This window comes from Myotis myotis, unplaced genomic scaffold, assembly GCF_014108235.1.
Source record: "Myotis myotis isolate mMyoMyo1 unplaced genomic scaffold, mMyoMyo1.p scaffold_m19_p_32, whole genome shotgun sequence".
In the NCBI taxonomy this organism is placed as follows: Eukaryota; Metazoa; Chordata; class Mammalia; order Chiroptera; family Vespertilionidae; genus Myotis; species Myotis myotis.
Genome location: NW_023416338.1, coordinates 2,607,308 through 2,630,175, shown reverse-complemented (window position 1 = coordinate 2,630,175; position 22,868 = coordinate 2,607,308). Strand labels below are relative to the sequence as shown.

At 49.6% G+C, this 22,868-nt stretch overlaps 1 protein-coding gene across 10 annotated transcripts in view; it reads right to left on the bottom strand.

Moving 5' to 3' along the window:
- The window catches only part of MYO9B (myosin IXB), an 86,683-nt gene that overhangs the window by 22,326 nt on the left and 41,489 nt on the right, over positions 1-22,868 (bottom strand). For 7 of the 10 annotated variants that reach the window (XR_004966659.1, XM_036302469.1, XM_036302470.1 and 4 more), the window contains 13 exons: positions 17,039-17,101; positions 16,175-16,274; positions 15,813-15,913; positions 14,238-14,367; positions 13,158-13,247; positions 11,116-11,232; positions 10,641-10,775; positions 7,572-7,693; positions 4,878-5,019; positions 4,426-4,630; positions 3,820-3,901; positions 2,675-2,764; positions 1,264-1,377 (listed from right to left, as the gene is read on the bottom strand). Coding sequence is in view for 9 of the 10 variants with exons in the window: in XM_036302469.1 (XP_036158362.1) it covers positions 1,264-1,377; positions 2,675-2,764; positions 3,820-3,901; positions 4,426-4,630; positions 4,878-5,019; positions 7,572-7,693; positions 10,641-10,775; positions 11,116-11,232; positions 13,158-13,247; positions 14,238-14,367; positions 15,813-15,913; positions 16,175-16,274; positions 17,039-17,101 (1,491 nt within the window). In the remaining variant the exon portion in view is untranslated. The remainder of the gene's footprint in view (positions 1-1,263; positions 1,378-2,674; positions 2,765-3,819; positions 3,902-4,425; positions 4,631-4,877; positions 5,020-7,571; positions 7,694-10,640; positions 10,776-11,115; positions 11,233-13,157; positions 13,248-14,237; positions 14,368-15,812; positions 15,914-16,174; positions 16,275-17,038; positions 17,102-22,868) is intronic. The other 3 variants (XM_036302472.1, XM_036302471.1, XM_036302473.1) reach the window with 3 other exon arrangements.

The following is a 22,868-nucleotide window of genomic DNA, read 5'->3' as shown; positions in this document are numbered from 1 at the left end:
AGGCTGGTAACCCACACGGCAGAGCATGCGTCTGCACAGGGCCGGCTACGGGGCAGCTGATGGGACTCACAAAGTGATGGGGATCCTCCGAGAGGAGCTTTGAGGGGCCCTGCAAGGCTCGGACGCCTACCAGGTGCCCCAGCTCTATTTGCTACATGTTGGCAAACTTGAAGCAGGCCCGCAGAACCCCTTCTGGACCTCCCGCCCTGCAGAACACTGAAATGGGGCCTGGGAGGAGCGCCATTTGAATTTGTGCTGGCGCAAAGTTAAGAATGAAACCTGATCTTTTGGTGGAGGAAGGAGGGATGGCCCCCACACTGTCGGACACTATGGAAACAAAAGAAACATTTTTTTAAAAAAATTGCAGCTTAGCTCGTTTTTTACGACCAGCTGAGAAGTGGGGCCCGATCTGCACAATGCATGGCTGTGAGGGCCTGTGTGTGTCAGGTTTCATCTTAATCTCCATGCGGTGGAATGAGGCCTAATAAAAATGTACTTGGCCCTGACTGATTTGGCTCAGTGGATAGAGCGACGGCCCGCGGACTGAAGGGTCCCAGGTTCGATTCCAGTCAAGGGCATGTACCTTGGTTGCGGGCACATCTCCAGTAGGGGGTGTGCAGGAGGCAGCTGATAGATGTTTCTCTCTCATCGATGTTTCTAACTCTCTATCCCTCTCCCTTCCTCTCTGTAAAAAAATCAATAAAATATATTTAAAAAATATATTTGGAAATTGGTTGCCTTGTGGGCACTAGCCAGCCCCAACTGTCTCCCTGGTGCTGTGGGCATGAAAATCATCACCCCCGCTTTGCAGACGAAGGCTGAATGCTTGGAGCACTCAGGCCAGGCGTGAGCAGGAGGGGGTCCAGGCCTAATTTATGTGGCTTCTGGGTCCTTCCTACCACATCGCACTCCTGTCCACAAAATCACATGCCCGACTTCTGACAGCTTTTTTGTGAGCTCAGTGGCAAGGGGGGAAGGAAGCAGGCCATGTCCTGCGTGTCTGAGGGGAGAGACATAGACTGTGGGAGGCGCATTCCTGTGAAGCTGTGCAGGACACGAGGGAGCTGGTGGGGATTTGGCCACAGCAGACACTAGGGTGAGCGTATTACGAGGGCCACTGAGCTGAGCAACTGCTGGTGTGAGAATGGAACCGCAGACAGTGCAGCGTTTGCAGCAGCTGATGCAGCGTTACGGGTCCGGGGAGCAAGGGGGGCAGTCGTTGCACTTGTGGGGGTGGCACCCGCAACCTTGGGGGGGACTCACAGGATGAAGGTGCGGGGTTTCTGGAGCCGACTGAGGGACTGGAGAAGCCTACGGGGGTCCTCACCCTGCCAGGGCAATCCTTTGATGGTCTTGATGATTTGGTCATGCAAATCGCTGAGAGCGAAGGGGTAGAGGGGCAGTGACAGAAAGGAAACCAAGTTAGAGCAGTGGGTCCCCCACCTTGGGGTCCCTGGCATGGTCGGGGCTGTCCCCAGGCCACTGGAGCCGAAACATGCAGCTGGAGGGCCTGCTCACTGCTGCCTCTCCCTCTAACACCAAGAAGGCGGCAGGGTTCAGCCAGGAGCGGCCCCCACCCCAAAGAGGCTCCCCTTCCTCTGAGGGAGTTGAGGCCACTTCCAGCTCAATGGTTTCGCCTATAATTGAAAAAGGCCTCACACTGAAGAGCCTTCTGGAATCTGCAAAAGGCATCAAGGGACTAGAAGGGGGCTTCTCGGAGGAAAGCGGATTAGTTTCTCTCGATGTTCCTGTGGCCACGTCAGCCTCCTTGTTGCCTTCAAAAGAGGCCTTAGGAAGAATAAACTGAAATTCACACAGGGGTTCTCAACCAGAGTGGTACTGTCCCCTGTCCTCCCTCTAGGGGACATTTGGTGGCCACAAGGCAAGGTAAGTAGGGGGAGGCCAGGGACGCTGCTCAACGTGCACACGCCGGCCACCACCACAGTGAGCGGCACGGAGCAGAGGGCGGGAAACCCTGGCTGCAGGAGCTCTTTACCCCAAAGAGTTCAATCTTATCAGCTTCGTTTTGTTCAATGACTGTGGGTTCAGGCTCAGATCTGAGAGTATGTTCTAGGCCCAAACTCTGGCACTGGTGTGTGACAATGAGAACAACTTAGAGGGGAAACCTAGCGCTCTGAAAAGAGGTATTTGTGAAGGACGTCTAGGTGACCAACGTCTTTGATAGAACTTCAGAAGTGAGGAAGCACTGACTACAGAATGAAGACGGGAGGTTCCGGTTTTTGATTGTTTTGTCTTTGCTTTAAATTCCTTATTCCAGTTATTTCAAATGCATGTTTAAGCTCTGGGCAGTTGGCCTGGGAAGACCCCGACCGGCAGCCCCTCGTGTGTTCCATGCACCATGCCCAGCTGGACAGCCTCACTTACCTCTGTTCCCTCACCCTCCAGGGAGGCACGGAGGGCAAAGACAACAGAGTGGTCACATTCACTTCCACACCCCGAGCAGTCAGTGCAGCGGCCGGGGCTCTGGACAAGGTCTGTGACTTCCGTCTGTACCCCCCTAACTTGATTAAATATGGTGAGAGTGCCTGGTCAGAGTGCCCTGTGGCTCACCAATCCCCTCTCCCCTGGCCCGGACGCTGCACTGAGAGCCTAGGGACCAGCTCCTCTGTTGTGCCTCCCTGGTCTTGGGTTCGAAGGCCCTCGCTCTACTTACTTCTTGCTTTCATAGAAAGCAAAGATGTCCTCAAAAGCGTTAATATCGAACTCCTCAGAGCCGTCAATTGAGAAATCTAGCATTGAGCAGCTGAAAGGGAGAGTCTGTATGAACTGAAGCACTCCAGGGGCGGGACCCACAGCCCGGGGGCCAGGCCCTGGGGAGACTGACACTGCAGAGACTGCCAGTCAGGGGCCACCGGTCAGTCTTTGCAGGAAAACAAACAGACAAATCAACCAACCAACCAACCAACCAACCAAAAAATACCTTATAAGCAAAGGGGGGAGGGTAATGTGATTTTATCTTATTCTCTTTTGGATGAAAAAGCCGATTTAAAAATGCACCTTTATAAAAGCAGGGAAACGACACACTATGCTTCCAGACAAATGACAGCAGTCACTCAGTTGCTAGTCCTACCTTCACACACACACTTTTATGTATCTCTTAAAATTATTACAAAGGGCACAAAAATAACATTTTGATGTTTGAAAATGTAGTGACTCGTGCTTTGGGGATTGATGTTCAGGGACTTGGTTGCCCCAGAGCCGGGGCACGTGCTGCCCACTGCTGGCATACCCCGCTCCTTGTCCGGCTACACAGCTCCCTCCTTTGGCTTTGTCACTGCCTCAGTCATGTGTCCCGGGTGGCCTTTTTCACCCCACCTTCCTGGGAGCACATGCCTGATCACTCTTCCGCTTGGTACAAACTGGGGAATGTGAAGGGTCATTCCTAAGTGACCACAAAATAGCCCACCTCATCTCATGTGCAGAAAAGAGGTATCGGCGTTTCTGACTGTGAATGAAGTATTGTAGCGTCTGCTTTCAGGACAGCCTGGCCGGGCTGAGGGAGGAAGTGCTTTTAAATCAAGCCTGTGGATCTGAGGGAGCAGTGGCTCCTTGACCCCTCCCACAACCTGCCACATCCCAACCATGGGAAGGATTCTTTGTAAACTGAGCCATCTCACATCTAAAGCAGATGGCCCAGGTGCAGAAAAGTGGCGGCCAGGTGCTGTTTGCTTCTGGGTCTCTGGTTCAAGCAGTTGCCGGGTAAGGGCAACCCCAACCTGGGTTTAGGGTGTGGGGTTTCTGTCTTAAAAATGCTGCTGTCTACCAGCTTCGGTTGGGACAGATCAAGGTCATGCTCACCGGTACAGCTTTTCCGAGGGGGTGATGGCTCCTCTCTGCAGCTCCCCCAGGTGACTTCGGGCGCCAGGGCTGCACAGATTTGCTGGGGGCACAGATAAGATGGAGTCGGGGATGTGGGGTTGCCTGGAGCTCGAAGGCCTTTGTCTTTGCTAGGAGGCTGAAGTCCTGACCTGAACTCATCTTAATAAAATAGCCTGATACTAGAATGAGGGCAGAGTAGGGAACTGTGAAGTGTCTGATCTCCAAACAGCAACCATTTATTCCTATTTCTCATAAAGGCCTTAAGCTTTTGGTCCCTTTAATAAACGCCCTCCGTAAAACGGAGTCCCAAGGTTGGTGTCTAGAGCCCAGTGGCCCTAAGGGAGCCACTGAACAATTCCGGGCCCCAGGTTGTCACAGAAAAGCAGGGATGTGCCTTCCTGCCTTGTGAAGGTGATGATGTTAAGTTATACACCTGGCAGAGTTTCTGTCTGGGATGACGAAGAGCTCTGGAACCAGGCGGTGGTTGCACAACACTGTGAATGCGCTAACTGCCTCTGAAAGGTGCACCTCAAAAGGGACTCCAAGGGTCCCCCTCTTGAAGGTGACACGGGACCCTCCTCTCACCGGCAGCCTTCTCGGCCCGCTCGGCCCGCAGGCGTCCGGCCTCCCGGAGCACGGCCATGGCGCGGATGGCGGCCCGGAGCATGGCCCAGCGGAACACGGCCACCGGGTCCATGCCGATGAGCTCCCGCACGTAGGAGCTGTCACTGCCCCGCAGAAGTGCCACGATGTCTGGCCGCATGTAGTCCATGTTCTTCTCCCGGAAGTCCTGGTGGGAAAGAGGCAGGCAGTCACTCACTGGTGCTAGAACAGGGAGGGCTGGTGAGGGTGGGGGACCCATTGTAAGAGAGAGTGGTTTCTGCCTGTGGAGCGGAGATTCAGGGGTCGGGTCTGAGTACCCTGGTGCCTGGCCCAGAGTGACCGAGCAGAAGGGAAAGGGCCAAGCAAGCACCAGAGAGAAGGGGCCTCCAGGTCACCCACGTGCTCCCTTTCCCACCTCCGGGCCCGACTCGTACCTTAATCTGATATTTCACCTTCCCTGCGAAGTGCTGAATGATGAATGCTGGCTCCATGATGGGGGTGCCGAGGAAGTACCTGTTGTCTTCGTGCTGCTGTTTGAACTTGGCCAGCAGAGTCTGGCTCGTGGCGTGGGGGAAGCTGGGAAGATGGGAAATTGTGAGCTGTAAGAACGGTGGCTGATCACCTGCTCTGCATGGCAGGTTGCAGGTCCTTTGACACGGAGGTGGGTGGGCAGACAGGTGCTTGGGTTGCCCTGACTGTTGAGGTTTAGGGCCAGGAACCGGCTGCTGCTATGAAGGGGCCGAGGGCGAAAGGACGCACTCAGGGCTGTGGCATGAGCTCAGAGCAGGGCAGAGCTGTGAGACTGGGACTTGGACCTACCACGGGCAGCTCCTAGGAGTGATCCCAGGACAGAGTGACTCTGGCCCCGGGTCCTCTGTGCCTGGATGCTGTGTCTTGGAGGGGGTCTTGCCTGGGCTCCCGTTAGAGGGAGGAGAGTGGGAGCAGAATAAGGAACCCACTGTACCTGGCCGTATGTGCCTCCCAGGAAGGATATGCCACAGCCAGCTTTGGCATGCCCTGCGTGTGCGCCCCCAGCCTTGCTGCAAACACAGCAGTAAAACATACCTTTGAATCCCCAATGTCTACTGCCTAAGAGGAAGAGCCTATAGCTATGAAGCACATCATTTCTAGGTATGGACAGTGAGGGACCCGTTCGTGTAGTCATCTGGATAAATAATACTTTTGTTGTTGTTAATCATTACCCAAGGATATTTCCTCCCCCATTGATTTTTAGAGAGAGTGGAAGGGATGGGGAGAGACACACAGAGAGAAACATTGATGTGACAGAGGCACAGTGATTGGCTGCCTTCTGTATGTGTCCTGACTGGGGCCAGGGATCCAGCCTGCAACCGAGGTACATGCTCTTGACTGGAATCGAACCTGGGACCCTTTAGTCCACAGGCTGATGCTCTAACCACTGAGAAAACCAGCTAGGGCTGGATAAATAATACTTTAATGCACTGTTTTAGAAAATCCATATCAATATAAAAATGAAATCCTTGATAAACCAAAATGGGCAGATTTTAAACAAAGACAGATCTGACCCTGGTGGGCCTGGTCTTGCCTCCCACGCTTCCCCCACACGCAGGTCTGGGACCATGTAGCTAGCCCTTCCTAGCACCCTGCCCTTTCTCTTATCTGAAGGTTCTCTCTCTGAGTTCCAGTGTGAATGAACCTGTCTGTCCCCATCCTGGATGGAGACTTGGTGTGAGGCAGGAGGTGAGCCTAATTTTTCCAGCCCCACAGAGGCCTCAGCAACACACAAGGGCCCAAAAAAGAGGTGTGACAAAAAGATGTGTCCTGATACTTGGGAGCTATGAATGTGACCTTATTTGGAATTAGGGTCTTTGTAGATGCAGGCAAGTTAAAATGAGGCCATGAGGGTGGGCTGGGCACTAATTCAAATGACTGTGGTCTTTGTAAGAAGAGGAGACGACGCCGAAACCGGTTTGGCTCAGTGGATAGAGCATCGGCCTGCAGACTGAAGGGTCCCAGGTTCGATTCCGGTCAAGGGCATGTACCTGGGTTGCGGGCACATCCCCAGTAGGAGATGTGCAGGAGGCAGCTGATCGATGTTTCTCTCTCATTGATGTTTCTGACTCTCTATCTCTCTCCCTTCCTCTCTCTAAAAAATCAATAAAATATATTAAAAAAAAGAAAAAAAAGAAAAAAAAGAAGAGGAGACGAGACACTGACAGGCAGGAGATGGTGATGTGACCACAGTGGTGGAGATGGGGGTGATGCAGCCAAACACCAAGGGTATCTGGGGCTGCTAGACGCTGGAAAGAGACAGGAAGTGTTTGCCCCTAGAGCAGTGGTTCTCAACCTTCCTAATGTCGCGACCCTTTAATACAGTTCCTCATGTTGTGGTGTCCCCTAACCATAAAATTATTTTCGTTGCTACTTCATAACTGTAATGTTGCTACTGTTATGAATCGTAATGTAAATATCTGATATGCAGGATGTATTTAGGTGACCCCTGTGAAAGGGTCGTTCAACCCCCAAAGGGGTTGCAACCCACAGGTTGAGAACCGCTGCCCTAGAGCCTTTGGAGGGAGAGTGGCCCTGTCAACATCTTGATTTCAGTTCTTTGACACTGATTTTGGACTTCTGGCCTCTAGAACCATGAGAGAATACATTGCTGTTGTTTTAAGCCCCCCCCTTCTGTGGTCATTTATTACAGCAGCTGCAGGAAGCTAATTCAGTCAGTGAATTTTAGTGACTGTGACTTCAGTGACTGCAGCTGGGTGACCAAGCACGAGGCACCTCATAAATATCCCTTCCAGCCGCCAGTGCATCTGGGACAAGGGGCCAGGCTCTGCGGAGAGTAGGCGTCGGGGCCCCGATTCCACATGCTGCCCTTTGCAAGGATGCACCAAGCCCGTTCCCACTTTCCACTATCCTGTCCCAAGGACTCGTGGGCGGGTGGGTTTCAGTGATTGCATGTGTTAATATTTCCATGGTGAACGGGGCATGCGTTTCGCAAATGTGAGGTCAAGATTTATGGCCAAATGAGTTTGAGAAACTCAGAAGCTCTTGGGCTGTTCGGCTTTGGGGTAAGGCTCTGGGGGCTACGGAACTGGACTGAGTGGCCGGGTTTGAGGACACACCGGGATGTGGACACTCACTTGCTCTCTTCATCCAGCAGATAGAAGAGGCCGGTGGGCTTCTTGCTGATCAGGTGGATGCAGCCGACGTTGTCTGTGTAGTCAATGTTGTGCCACGAGATCCCTTCGCTCTGGTACTCCTCCTGCAGGGTTTGGGAGGGGCATCCGGTAAGTTCATTATTTCATGGCCAATTTTTACATATAAACATGTTATATAAGGGTGGACAATGGTAGGCTTACAGCTGTGAGTGCACTGTCCCATTGAGTGAATAAAGCTATTGTAATCATCATAGCCTGCATGTGTTTTTCCACGAGCAACTGTAAACCGACTTTTGCCCACCCCTGAATTTATATATGCATGCACATATCTACCAGATGTACCAGTTAGTAATGGCAGATTTTGTAATCAAAGAAAACACGATAATTTCAAGAGAAACATCAAAAATGCTTTCTTCTAAGTAATGTCCATCGCTAGCTACACATTTTCCTCATCTTTCAGGTAATTTGTAGATATCATCCCAATAGAACTTTTCTTGTTTTGAGGCAAACCACTCAGAGACCCAATTTTCCACTTCTTCATATGTTTTGAAGGGCTGCTCAGAAAGTACATGTGCCATCGACAGAACTAGTGGTAATCTGAAGGAGCAAGGTCTGGTGAATACAGAGGGTGGGTCAATACTTTCCAGGCAAAATCTTTTAACATGTCTTTAACTGGTTTTGAAGTGTGTGATGGTGCATCATCATGAAGCAAAATTACTTTGCCGTGTCTTCTGGAACATTCTGGTTGTTTCATGATCAAAGCATAGTTCAAATAGATTATTTGTTGTCGGTAGTGATCAGCATTAACGGTTTCACCTGGTTTTAGAAGCTCATAATACACCACACCTTCCTGATCCCACCAAACACAGAGCATTGTCTTCTTTCTGAAGCAATTTGGTCTTGCAGTCAATGTTGATGGTTGACCTGGATCAACCCATGATTTTGTGCATTTGGGATTCTCAAAATAAATCCACCTTTCATCACCAGTCACAATTCAATGCAAAAAAGACTTTCTTTCGTGCTGTTGAAGCAACATTTTACTGATGACTTTTTGGTTTTCCATTTGTGGCACCCATTTTCCTTCCTTTAAAATCTTTCCTATTGCTTGTTTGCTGAGCAACGTTTAATCTTTCTGCAAGTTGTTTTTGAGTTTGAGATGCATCTTCATCCAATAATGCTTGTAATTGTTGGTTTTCAAACTTTTTCGGTTGACCTGGATGTTCTTTGTCTTTCACATCGAAAGCATCACTTTTAAAGCGTTTAAACCAGCGTTCACAAGTATCTTGAGATGGAGCATGTTCACCATAAGCTTCCCAAAGTATATGATAACTTTCAGCAGCACTTTTCTTCAAAATAAAGTAATGAATTAAAAATTCCGGCAAATGGTCTTTTTTGGGGGGCATGAAATTCAACATTTTTAAGCACAAAAATATCTATGATGTTAACACCTTCAGAAAATTTGACATATGAAGTTTTGAAGCTTGCAGTCAATACAACAAAAGAGCATACATATCAAATCGCATATATATCAACATATGTGTAACTCCATCTATTGAAGAAAATCCGCATTATTAACTGGTACACCTGGTATATATGGATGTGTAAGTAATAAAAAACCTATTATTATATCAATAGAAGTACATTAATAACTATATCAGATTATTACGTAAGTTAATAATTAGCAACATGAACAGCACACTTTTTAAAAAAAAATAATTTTATTGATTTTTTACAGAGAGGAAGGGAGAGGGACAGAGAGTCAAAAAAATCAATGAGATAGAAACATCGATCAGCTGCCTTCCGCACACCCCCCACTGGGGATGTGCCCGCAACCAAGGCACACGCCCCTGACCAGAATCGAACCTGAGACCCTTCAGTCCCCAGGCAGACGCTCTATCCCAAACTAGCTAGGGCCAGAACACACACTTTCAAACATCTAACACAGCAAAGTACTTAACATCACACTTAAAGTCACCGAGGAAGCCAGCGAACGTTCTTTATCAAGAGCCAGACTGTAAATATGTTAGGCTGTAGGAGTTAGATGGTCTCTGTCACAATCACTCAGTTTTGTTGCTGTAGCTTGAAAGCAGCCAGGGATGATAGGTACATAAATGGGCGTGTCCATGTGCGAATAAAGCTTTATTTATGAAAACAGGCAGTGGGGCTGAATATGACCCCTGGGCCCCTGCTCTGAAACTGTAATGTCTATAGTAGCCATATAATGTAAGTGACCTATGTAACTTCAAATTTACTCATAGTCACATTTTAAAATGTAAAAAGAGTCCTGGCCAGTGTTTCTCCGTGATCAGAGCATCAACCGGAGCACCAAGGGGTCTCGGTTTTGATACCCCATCAAGGGCACGTACCTGGGTTGCAGGTTTGATCCTCGGCCCTGGTTGGGGCATGTGCGGGAGGCAATCAATTGATGTGTCTCTTGTTGATGTGTGCGTGTGTCTTTCCCTCCCTCCCTCCCACTCTCTCTAAAAAGGAATGGGAAAATATCCTCGGGTGAGGATTAATAACAACAAAAGTAAAAAGAAATGGGTGAAGATAGCTTTAATAATATACTTAATTTAACCCCATTTATCCAAATCTTTGCAATTCACTGTGTATTTTGCTCTTCCCGTTCAACTCAATTTGGACCAACAAACATAACAGTAAAATTAGCTAAATAACTACATAACCCCATCAGTTCATCCCCGTCAGAATCATCAATGCGAAGGGTAACATGTGGATAAAGATGTCTGAGTATTTAGAACTGAAAAGACACATAGATTATAAATATTGTTGACTTTAAAGGCAACTCCGTTTCTCTCCCATTAAAGGACTTTCACGATGGAGCAGAGAGAAGGTGCAAAATTGACCTGTGGCCAAAAGTATCCCTGACAGTTTGCCTCATCGCAGGCTGGGCGGAATTTTCCCCGGGCTTTCCTTTTTTGCAGAAAAAAATTCTGGGCAGGTTTGAGGACAATCCAGGCCCCCAGGGAGATCCCGGTTCTAGCACATCCTGTCCTCCCTTGGGCTGGATGGGTGACAATGGCACTTCCTTACCTGCTCTAGTTTGAAAATGTGCTGGTTGAAGTAGTATTGGAGCTGCTCGTTGGCATAATTGATGCAGAACTGTTCGAAACTGTTCCTCTCGAAGTCCTCAAACCCAAAGATGTCAAGGACCCCGATGGACAAGCACTGGGGGAACAGACAAAACACTTGTTACTGGTGGGTCCTCGCTTGGGAGCACCTGTTCTGTCGTGTCCTGAGGGCGCAGTGCTTGGCATGCTGCACGCCCTGCTATCGCTGCCTTGGAACCTGTAATATTTGAACAAGGAGCCTGTGTTTTCATTTGCGCTGGGTCCCGAGAATTGCATTCTGTCCTGTACCCTGGGCTGGGAGGAATTGGCCGCTTGCCTGACACTGGCTACAGCCACCGTGGCTCCCGATGCCACAGGCCATCCACCTGTGTGGCAGCAAGGGCACAACCTTCCCCAGCCCAGCTTGGCTGGGCGGCGGGGTGGGGTGGGGCACTCACCGAGACAGACTCTTCCATGTCTTTCTTATTGAGGAGGGCGTGGTTAATGCGCAGCACAATCCAGTCGAACAGGGCACTGTACAGAGACTTGGCCATGGAGTCTCGGGCGGTGATGGCCTGTGGGCACAGAGGAGCATCATACCTTAGCAAGGTGGGCCTGAACAAACCACCCCAAGGTCTGCACATGGGGAAGTCGAGGCAGTGATTTTATTTTATTTTTTTTGTTAATTCGCACCTGAAGATATTTTTTCCATTGCTTTTTTAGAGTGGAAAGGAGGGAGGGACGAGGGGGGGTGGAGAGAGAGAAACATCAATGAGAGAGAGACACATAGACTGGTTGCCTCCCGTACATGCCCCGATCAAGGCTGGGGATGGATCAATCAATTGATCCTGCAACCCAGGTACATGCCCTTGACTGGGAATCAAACCTAAGACCCCTTGGTGCGAGGGCTGACACTATAACCACTGAACAACACTGGTCAGGAGAAGGCAGTGAGTTTATTTTATTTTATTTTTTTAAGAGAAAGAGAAGAGAGAGAAATGTATAGGTGACCCTCCAGTGCACAGGAGGGCACTCAAGCAACTGAGCCACACTGGCCAGGGCTAAGGCAGTGATTTTAAATAGCCAGCTCATCTGACACTTCCCTTATCAGTTTGCATGCCACCCTGTCAGCTCAGACAGCCTTGCCCACCGAAGCATGAGCCGAAAAGCCTTGACCCAGCAGCCTGTGGTTCAGCCAACTCATTCCTCAGAGCTACCGGGGACTGGTGATGCTGGAACGCAGACTCAGGGAGGCCACCGGGCCTGCCAGCCTGGGAACTAGCCAGGAGGCCCAGTGGGTTCAAAACCTGGCCCCTTGCTGTTCTTGGAGCATCAGGGACCAACATTGTAAAAGTGATAATGGCTTTAACAATTTTTCTTAAGCTTATGGAGATCTAATTTACATGCAAGAAATTCCTTCTTTTTAGGTGCTCAGATCTAAATTGTGACAGACGGCCCTAGCTGGTTTGGCTCAATGATAGAGCTTCGACCTCCAGACTGAAGGGTCCCAGGTTTAATTCTGGTCAAAGGCACCTGTCCTGATTGCAGGATCGATCACCAGTGTGCGGCGTGCTGGAGGCAGCCGATTAATGATTCTCTCATCATGAATGTTTCTACCTCTCTCCCCCTCTCCCTTCCTCTCTGAAATCAATAAAAATATATAAAAAGAAAAGCAAAAGCAAAAAGGAAATGGAGCCTCGAGAGTCGTAGCCTGGCATCTTTCACATGGTGCCTCGGGAGCAGCCGTGCTGCTGGGGCGGCAGGGGTCCTGCACACTCCAGGGGACTTTTGCCCCTGGGGGCTCCGGCTGTCCACAGTGCCCTTCTGAGATGCCAAGCAGCCGTCACCAGCAAAAAATCCCCCCTGTGGGTAGGTGCTTTCCTGCTGCTGTCCCAGCTGCAAGCTGCAGTCACATTGCTCTTGAGATAAAAACGCAGGAAAAACACACCACACACATCCAGGCTGGGGCAAAGGCCAGAGAGAGGCACCTTATCAATATCTAGGGACCACATAATGGTTGTAAAGGTCATGCTCTAGCTCTGTGATCGACCGAGTTTTTCTGCAAAAGGCCCGACAACCCACATTTCAGCCTTTCGGGCCAGACAGGGTCTCTGTTGCAACTCCTTAGTGCTGTGCTGTAGCAGGAAAGCAGCATGTAAACGAATGAGCATGGCTGCATGCCAATAAAACTTTATTTACAAAAGCAGGTAGGGGCCGGATTTGGCTGCAGGTCTCACTGCCTCTGCTGGTGAGAACCAGTACACCCACGAAGCAGCCGGGAACACAGAGATGAACACACAGGCCTGAGCTCTGACTCTTAGGCTGCGGTCTGCTGTCTAAGCGGGTCTGCGCTGAGCCTGAGCTCACTGAGAACCAGAGGCACCACAGGGTTCCCTGTCACTGTGCAGGAGAGAGATCGCCATGCTGGCTGTTTCCAAAGGACCTCCCCTCACTTGTGTTTGGGGACCCGATGCCCTTGAAAGCCCAGGACAGTGCTCACCTCGCTGAGACTGTAGGGAAGGATGAGCTTGTCGTTGGCGGTCACTGTTTTTCTTTTGGTCAGAACCTCCACCAAGATTTCTCGCTTCACCTGTTTCAAGGTCAAGGAGGGAGATAAAAGGAGGGTGGGGGTGGAGAACTTGTCTAGTGGGTTCTTATGTCATTGGGACAAGGCCTGAAGCATGAGGAAGATCAGAGAAGGACCCCCAGGGGCTGTGCCAGGAAGTGGGCCCAAAGCCCACCCTCAGGGCTACCAACCCATTATGCTCAGTGCATTTCAGAATGATCGCACTCACAGGCTTGCTCAGCACCCATGATGACAGCCTGGGTGCAAGGCTGCACAGCCTGGGTGTCACTGTGGGCCTCAGGTTCACTGCTGTCTGGTGACCTGCATTGATAGCTGTTCCAGCCTGTGTGCTGGTTGTCAAGGGCCTTGACCCTGCCTGACTGCCAAGCCCCCTCAAGCCAGCAGCAGTCAAGAGTAGGAACTGGGGAAGCTGCCCTGATCCCCTCATACGTGCTCTTATTCATCCCCATGAACACATCAGAAGCCAGGGCTCCTCCTTTAAGAAAAGCCAGGGATGGAACACACGATTAGAAAACAGAAAGACTGAGGGCAGGGCTTCTCAGCCTTGGGGCCACTGACATGTGAGGCTGTATTGCGCTCTGCTGTGGATGGCCATCCTATGCATTATATGATGTCAAGCAGCACCCATGGCCTTCACCCACTAGATGACAGTAGCCCCCGAGTTGTGACAACCAAAAATGCCTCCAGACACTGCCCCTGGGGTTGAGAACCAGGGAACAAGGGGATGGCGGGTCCGATGAGAAAATGACCTCGCTGATCAAACTATGGTTTTTAAAGAGCCATTTGCATGAGGAGCTGAGGTGGGAGGTGTTTCTGTCCAGTGGGGAGTCCCTCAGAAATGAGGAAGGGACTTGGCAGAGATGGTGTGAGGAAGCAGGCGCAGGCCTTGGTTTACAGAAGCACAGCCAATGCAGGAAGTTCTGGGCCCTCTGAGGCCACAGGCCCTGAGCTGTCCCAGCACAACCCACAGTGGCCGAGAACAGGGAGCAGTACCTTCAGAAGCTGTGACAGCGTGTCCAGCACCTCGGGGGGCCCGACCTCCAGGCCTTCGTCTCGGCCTGTGGCTCGCTTCTTGTACGTGACGTTGCCCAGATACAGGATGGCCGAGAGCACAGAAAAAATCCTGGGAGAGAAAAGGAGGTTCGATTGGGGCAGTTTCCACAATTGTGAGATGATGGAGGCGTCCAGCCAACTGGGCTGAATTTGAAACACCATCAAATGAAGTTTGAAAAATATAGAATCCTTTTGTTGGGGACTCGCTCTATGCCATGTGACTTGACAGACAGATATCTCTATTTTTCTTTGTAAGGCGGGGCTAAAAAATATTTTTATGGAGGCATAAGGTGTACATGCAAAAAACTACACAATTCCCAAGTGTAGAACGAATTACCACAAAACGTACAGATCCTCGTTAATTAGCACTCAGACCAAGGACTATAACATTCCTGGTCCTAGAACCACCCAGCCCCACAGAGCTGAACTGCTGTCCTGAAATCTAACATCATCCATGAACTTAATGTCCAGGAAATCATCGCATGTACTTGTATCTGGCCTGTCACTGAAAAACTGTGCTGTGGGCTATGATGCGGGCACTGCACATAGTCTTGGTCTGTTCACTCAATGCTACAGACCAGCATCTCTCAGCCTTGGCACTGCTGGCACCAGGGGCCAGATTCTTCTTCGCTGGGGATGCAGGGTGTCCTGGGCACGGTGTGATACTGAGCAGCATCGCACGCTCATGCGGTGTGACAACTACATATGTCTCCAGACAAGGGCCCCCTGGGGACAGAATCGGCATCTCCAATGAAAACCACCACTCTGTGGAGTAGCCCAGGAGTTGGCAAACTGGGGCCCATTTCTGTATGGCCCCTGAGCTAAGTTTTTGGTTTGGTTTTTAAATGGTTATTAAAAAGCAAAATGAAATGCAGAGAAGAACATGTAACAGAGACCGCCTGGCTCAGGAAGCTGAAAATATTGACTCTCTGGCCCTCTCCAGAAAGTTTGCTGACCCTTGCCTGGATAGATTGACATTTATTTATTTAATCTTCTGTTGGTGGGCATTTTGGGGGGCGGTTCCCAGGCTTTGGGGCTGTTATAAAGGAGGCTGTTGTGTGCATCTGTGTGCGTGTCTTTGGGTGAGCAAATGTATGCGTTTCGTTGTGTACACACAGCTGTGGCAGAAAACAGCCAAATAGTTTTCCAAAGTGGCTGGCCCAATCTGCACTTCCCCGGCAGTGAGGGTGTTCTTGCTGGATATACTGGCAGGTGTGGAGAGCGCCCTGTGTGGTTTTCAAACATTAAAACATTTTTAATGGCGTAAAATACACATCATGTAAAATCTACCATCACAGCCATTTTTAAGGTACTGTTTGTTGGCAAAAGCCTCTGTGGTTTCAACTGGCATCTCCAAATGACTCATGACGAGAGTCCCTTCCCATGTGCTCATTGTCACTGGGCAGGCCTCCTTCGTGCAGCTCCCAATGGGGGTGTCAATCACATCTCAGAGTGACCAGTGAGACCTGGGAGTGCCCATGCGGAGACGGCGGGATGGCTGGCCAGCCCACTTACTGTTTCTTGGTGGCAGGAAGGAAGCCCACCATCTCCATGGCCTGCTTGAGTCTTTCAAAGTCATGTTTCAGGTCTTCTCCGTCTTCGATCTTCAAGTTATGCTAAAAAACAAAGTCATCAACACTCTGGGTATTTCTGGGTCAGAGAGGGTGGCGGCGTGTGGGAATGGTTTTGGCTGGAACTGATGGGGCAGGGCCCAGGACATGGGGAATGAATGGGCTCCTTTATGCTGCCTCCTGTGGGCCTCCTTGGAGCCGGCCTGGGGGCCGGAGAGGGCCAAGGCAGACGGCCCCTGGCCTGGCGGAGCGTAAACAGCCTACAGGGAACAGAGGCTGTGTTTGTGGCTAGGGCTTAGTGTTTACCTGGTTGAGGTAGAAATAATCTTCAGGCTGTTTGAGCTGAAATTCTTGTCGCTCTTCCTCGCTGACGCCAAGTAACAAATAATAAAACACGTGGTAGTTTCTGCAGGTCAAAATTCGGGGAAAAAAGTCATTTTTGGAAGCCAAGCAACAGTAAGTCCTCAAAACCGCTACTAATATTGCTTTGGAGAACACACCAGGGGGAAAAAGCACCTCAAATATATTGTCTCAATTTAAGACAATAAGTCAGTTCTTTGTATGTTTTAAAAAAAACCTCCCCCTTGCTCTCCCTCCCAGGAGCATCCCTGTGCCTTCCATTTCCCTCCCTCTCCTGCTTCTCCTTCTCGTCCTCCTCTCCTCCCTTCTCGTCCTCCTCTCCTCCCTTCTCGTCCTCCTCTCCTCCCTTCTCCTTCCCCCAGGCGCTCACTCCCAAACTCCTAGGGCCCTTCCTTTGCCACCATAACTCATTTCCTTAGTCCATCTCTTTTACGAATTATCTTCCCCCACGCTGTGATTTTACCAAATACATGTTCTCTTACCAAAAAAACAAACAAAAAAACCTCCCCAAACATGAGCTTCTCCAGTGAGATTTCTCCAGGGGGGTGGTAGTGGTGGATGTGTGTCTCCCTCACAGGTCAATTAGAGATGCCTCTAATCTAAGCACATGGGTCAAAGCCCTAGGGAGGCACAGAACTAAGCACAAAAGGTGACTGAGGAGGTGTGAGCACAAGGCTCGGGGGCTACACAGCTGGCCGCATGCACTGGGGAGTTGTGCCTGGCCTCCTGGGAGAGTCCCTGATCTCAGGATGTCTGCTTCTCTCCTCTGTGCGGAAGGCAGAGCAGATGCTCATGGAGGAGATCTCCTACCTCTCATCCTTCTCCTGAGAGACCAGACGAGACTTTTCAAGCAGGTATTTTTCAACAACAGCTCTGTCATGAAAGGAAAAAGAAAGAGTAAATCATTCCATTTTAATTATCTCCTTAAAGAACTAGAATAACTTGTTACCCATGATAAAGCCAGCTGTGCATTAACTTCCTTAAACACAAAACATATACAGGTATGTAATCACCCTAAATGTAAATATAATCACACTGAATGTTGTAAATCCATCTAAATGTTGCAAAAACAAATATCCTACATGTTGCCTTGCTCTATGACCACCATCTGTAAAAACAAAGAACTTGGGCTCTAGCTGGTTTGGCTCAGTGGATAGAGCCCTGGCCTGCAGACCAAAGGGTCCTGGGTTCGATTCTGATCAAGGGCACGTACCTTGGTTGCAGGCCCCTCCCCAGCCTGGGCCCTGGTCAGGGCTTGTGCAGGAGGCAACCAAACAATGTGTTTTTGTGACATCAATGTTTCTGTCTTTCCCTCTCTCTTCCACCACTCTCCCTAAAAATCAATGGAAAAATATCCTCGGGTGAGGATTAACAAAAAAAATAAATAAAAAAAAGGAACTTGGGCCGGCCACTTCTCCCCAGACCAGATCACAGAAGCCCAGTGGCATCATGGGGAACCTTCCTCCAGGGAGGCGGGGACTGGAGCGACTGCAACCATGTGAGCCTGGATGTTCCAGGAAGCTCTCCCCTGCTTCCACCAGCTCCCTAGCAATTAAATGTTTCTCCAATTCATAATCTAGATATAAGATGATAACAAATTCATTTTTCTATTCTTTTTACAGCTTAATTGAATAAACGGTACACAAAGGGTACAATGTGATAAGTTTTGACTGGGTCCTTTCGTAATCCATATCTTTATTTATTTATCTTAAATCTCCCCCCAAGGATATGTTTTTATTACTTTTTTATTTTATAGAGAGAGGAGCGGGGCGGCAGGGGGGGGGAGTGAGTGAGAAAGAAACATCAATGTGAGAGAAACATCAATTGTATGTGCTTGCAAGCTAGGTATGTGCCCTGACCAGGAATCAAACCCAAAACCAGGACGACGCTTCAACCAACCGAGCCACAGGGCCAGGGCCCATATCATGCTAATGCAGCTTTATTAAGAGTAATCGATGCACAATGAACTTAAAGTGTGCCCTTTGATGAGCTGTGACAAATGCAAACACCCACGAAACCCACCACCATGATCAAGATAGTGAACACATCCACCACCCAGAAAAATTTCCTTGGCCCCTGTATCATTCCTCCCCACTCCTCATCCCCAAGCAGCCACCGACCAGCCCCACTTTAGATTAGTTTGGATTTTCTAGAATTTTAAAGAAATAGAATCATCAGTATGTATACTGTGTCTGACTTCTCTCACTCAGCCCAGTGATTCTGAGGCTGAGTCACATTGTAGCATGCAGCATTCATTCCTCCTTGTGGCTGAATAATATTTTACATATGTGGACACACCACATTTTGTTAGCCATTTGATGGACATCTGATGGACATGGGTCCATGAGGCTCTGTGGGTGCCGTGGCAGGGACCAGGCACCTCTACAGCCACACTATCAACACTAAGAGTAGTGATGGCAAACATTCCAGGCACTGTTTCACACATTGTATGCGGGAAACGTATTAATACGTTTTTTATAGCCTAGCGGTAGAATGTGGGTAACGTATAAATACGTAAACTAAAGTTATCGTAATTTTACTGAACGTTGCCATTTGCGCAAAAAATTAGCAAAAATGGCCCGCGCCACCTGTTAGCGTGCGATAAAAACTACCTGCAAACAATGTGTTCATAGGATTTAACACACTGACTCCTCCCATCCCTTCGAGGTGGGCACTGGGGCTCCTGTTAATGAATGAGGTACTAAAATTGGAGAGGCTACACGCTGTGGGGGACCCCACAGGAGGGAGGTGGCCCAGCAGGGACCTGAGCCTGGTATGGGCCCTGCTGCCTCCACACCCACCGGGGTCGGAGGGGCCTGTCTCTCACGGGATCCACTATTACCAAGTAAGGGAGCCGGGCGGGTGTGTGGGCCAACTTCACCCGAGCCCGTCCTATTTTACAGGAGACGCAGCCGGGGCCCCAGGGGTGGCAGGGCCGGGCCGCTGGTCCATCACTTGCTGGGTCAGCTGGCCTGTCCCTCCAGGATGGCAGTCGTCTGTGCAGCCTTGAACAACACACGCCTACTCCATGCACAAGTGGGTTTCCAAGGGCGTGGCCTGTGTTCTCTCTTCTTTCAAACCCTCGTTTTCTTCTATCCCTGCCCCTGGCTGGTAACTATTTTAGTGAGCAGCAGTTTGTTTTCCTGGCACGGGAGGCTGCTCTGGTTCCAGAATCAGACGACTGTTGGAATTTCAACCTGTGGCCAATTTCCTGGACTGTGTCAGCAGATGGGGGAGAATGGCAACCCCTCCCAGCAGGGAGCTGTCATTTCATTGACAACAGCCTCTTTCTTCTTCTTCTTCTTCTTTTTTTTTTTTTGTTAATCCTCACTGGAGGATATTTTTCCATTGATTTTTAGAGAGTGGAAGAGAGAAACACCGATATGACAGAAACACATTGATTGGTTGCCTCCTGCACGCACCCTGACCAGCATGGTTGGAGGAGCCTGCAACCAAGATACGTGCCCTTGACTGAAATTGAACCCAGGACCCTTCTGTCCGCAGGCTGACGCTCTATCCACTAAGCCAAACCCGATAGGGCAGCTCTTTCTTCTGATCATCTTGGAGATCCAGATACCTATGGCAGTTAGTAGGTAGCCAGGAATCCCCCGGCCTTGAACCCACGGGAAGACTAGGTCTTACAAACTGGAGAACTGGGGGAAGGCTTGGATTGTCCTTGACCCTTAGCCTCGGCAGGAAATGGCATCAAGAAGTGTCACCTGCCCAAAAGCAGAACAAGGTCTGTGACCGATCCTTGTGAGCAGCTCCCTGGACGGGAAGTACACCTCCCTCCTCAGAGTGTGGGCAGGCCATGGTCGTGGGCCAAGAGGGGACTTCCTTTCCTGAATTCAAGACCACAGATATGACTCTCAAAAGCTAGTCTATGAGACCGGCTACTCAGGGCCACTGGCCTGAGCTTGATGGGTGCCTGTAGTGGCTGGGCTCTTTGGTTATGGCCAACCCTTGCTGGGTCACATGGTAGCCCCCAGAAGATACGCGTATATGCTTGGAACATGTGACTGGAATTTTATTTGGAAAAAGTCTTTGCAGATGCAATCAAGTGAAGGATTTTAAGGTAAGATTATCCAGGATTATCTCCATGGGTACTAAACCCAATGACAAATGTCTGTCTGAAAAGACAGAAGAGGACACACAGACACCGAGGGGAAAGCTGTGTGAAGATGCAGGCAGAGACTGGAGTGATGCAGGCACAAGCCAAGGAAGCCTGGGGCCACCAGAAGCTGCAAGAGGCAGAGAGGATCCTCTCCTACAGCCTCCAGAGGAGGCGGGGCCCTGCTGACACCTTGATCTCAGACTTCTGGCCTCCGGAATCACGAGAGAAGAAATTCCTGTTGATGTAAGCCACCGGTTTGTGGTGCTTTGTTACTGCAACCACAGGTCACCAAATGGAGACCCTGCGAAGGAGAGAGCTAGGGGGTAGGAGGGGGAAAACGGTGCCACTGGGAGCAAAGGCTCTGGCATCCAGCCTGAGGCCTGCAGAGCCAGCCCAGGACCCAGGCAAACATGAGGCAGCCTGTCGGCACGTCTGCTTTCCCCAAGGGAGCCCCGGTAACTGTACAATTAGTATGTGTCTATGTTTTCTGCCCATTCAGATACTCTGGGCAAATGTGTAAGAAAAAACCCCTTTAAATCAGGAGTGAGGGTCTTTGTGGAGAAAAGGTGAGGGCTGTGGGGCAAGTGGGTGGCTCCAGGTGTCTCTGAGTAATTGGGGTGCATGCCCTGTGGGTGAGTGGTAGTACCCATGAAGGTGCCAAGCTGGTGCCCAGCAGTGCTCGGGGAGGGACCTTTGCACGGCTTGGGAGGGGATCTGAGGTGGGAAGAATCACCAGCTGCTGAGCACCCGAGGACTGAGGAGCAGAGTAGACCATTTATTGAGGGCCTCTCACCCACACCACTGTCTGTCAGAGCCTGGGCAGCAGGAAAAAGGAAAGAAACCAGGGGCTGAAGGATTAGCAACAATATTAGATTTTTAAAAATATATATTTTTATTGATTTCAGAGAGGAAGTGAGAGGGAGAGAAAGATAGAAATATCAATGATGAGAGAGAATCACTGATTGGCTGCCTCCTGCACACCCCACACTGGGGATAGAGCCTGCAACCTGGACATGTGCCCTGACCGGGAACCAAACCGTGACCTCCTGGTTCATAGGTCAACGCTCAACCACTGAGCCACGCCAGCCGGGCTCCTATTACATTTTGAATATGAACGTTGATTGGAATGATCACCAGTCAGGTTAAACAAACAGGAGAACCTAGATTGAAATCCCTCCCCAGTCCCCGCCACGTTTGAGGACCCTTCTTCTCCTGAAGTGCTGGTGCCTTTTCTCGGCCTCCAGGAGCCTAGTGTTCATGTCTCCCCACCTCTAACATCCAGGGCTTCTCACCCTGCTGTTTAGAGCAGCGGTCGCCAACCGGTGGTCCATGCGGTCCGCAAGGTTGGCGACCGCTGGTTTAGAGCATCACCTGAAATCTTTCCACTGTCACCACAGACCCTCACACCAGATTGTGATGTGGAGGAGGATTCCAGGCAATGGACTGTGCTGAACTGGCTCTTTTTCGTTTACTTTGAAATAGTTTTACTGGCTCATAAAACCTTTGCATATAAAAACAACCCCAAACCTGGCCAGTATGTTCAGTGGTTAGAGCATTGGCCTGCGAACCGAAGGGTTGTGGGTTCGACTCCCTGTCAAGGGCACATTCCTGGGTTGCAGGTTCCATCCCCAGCCCTAGAGGCAACTAATTGATGTTTCTCTCCCTCTTTCCCTCCCTTCCACTCTCTAAAAAGTCAATGGATAAAAATATCCTCCAGTGAGGATTAGACAAACAAACAAAAAAAACCAACCCCAAAACACTACACAGTATTAAATCACAATTAAATTTTGTTTAACAATGGAAACTATACAGAATATACATTTTTAATTTTTTAAAAAATATATTCTTATTGATTTCAGAGAGGAAGGGAGAGGGAGAGAGAGAAGCATCAATGATGAGAGAGAATCATGGATGGGCTGCATCTTGCATATCCCCTATTGGGATGGAGCCCGCAACCCAGGCCTGTGCCCTAACAGGGAATTGAATAGTGACCTTCTGGTTCATAGGTTAATGCTCAACCACTGAACCACACTGGCCGGACCAGAATATACATTTTTTAAAGGAAAAATAAAATCCTACAGAACTGAATTTAGAAATGATGCTATGGCTTAAAAACTATAACAAAATATATAATTCTTTATAACATTAATTCATTGTACAATGCTGCCACATAGTTTCATAGGCATAACCAGTGCCCAGAGCACAAGTAAGCACAATTTCAGTGTTACATTTAGTTGAAGTAACTATGTCCCCACCTAAAGAACTCACATTTCTGGCACAAAATGTTGGTCTATTTTCACTTCCACCAGGCAAACAATTTCACAATCCAGTTATGCCCACCCATTCATCAATCCATCCATCCATCCATCCATCCATCCATCCATCCATTCATCAATCCATCCATCCATCCATCCACCCACCCATCCATCCATCCATCCATCCATCCATCCATCCATCCATTCATCAATCCATCCATCCATCCATCCATCCACCCTTCTCTGGACAACTGCCTCATTTTGCTATCCA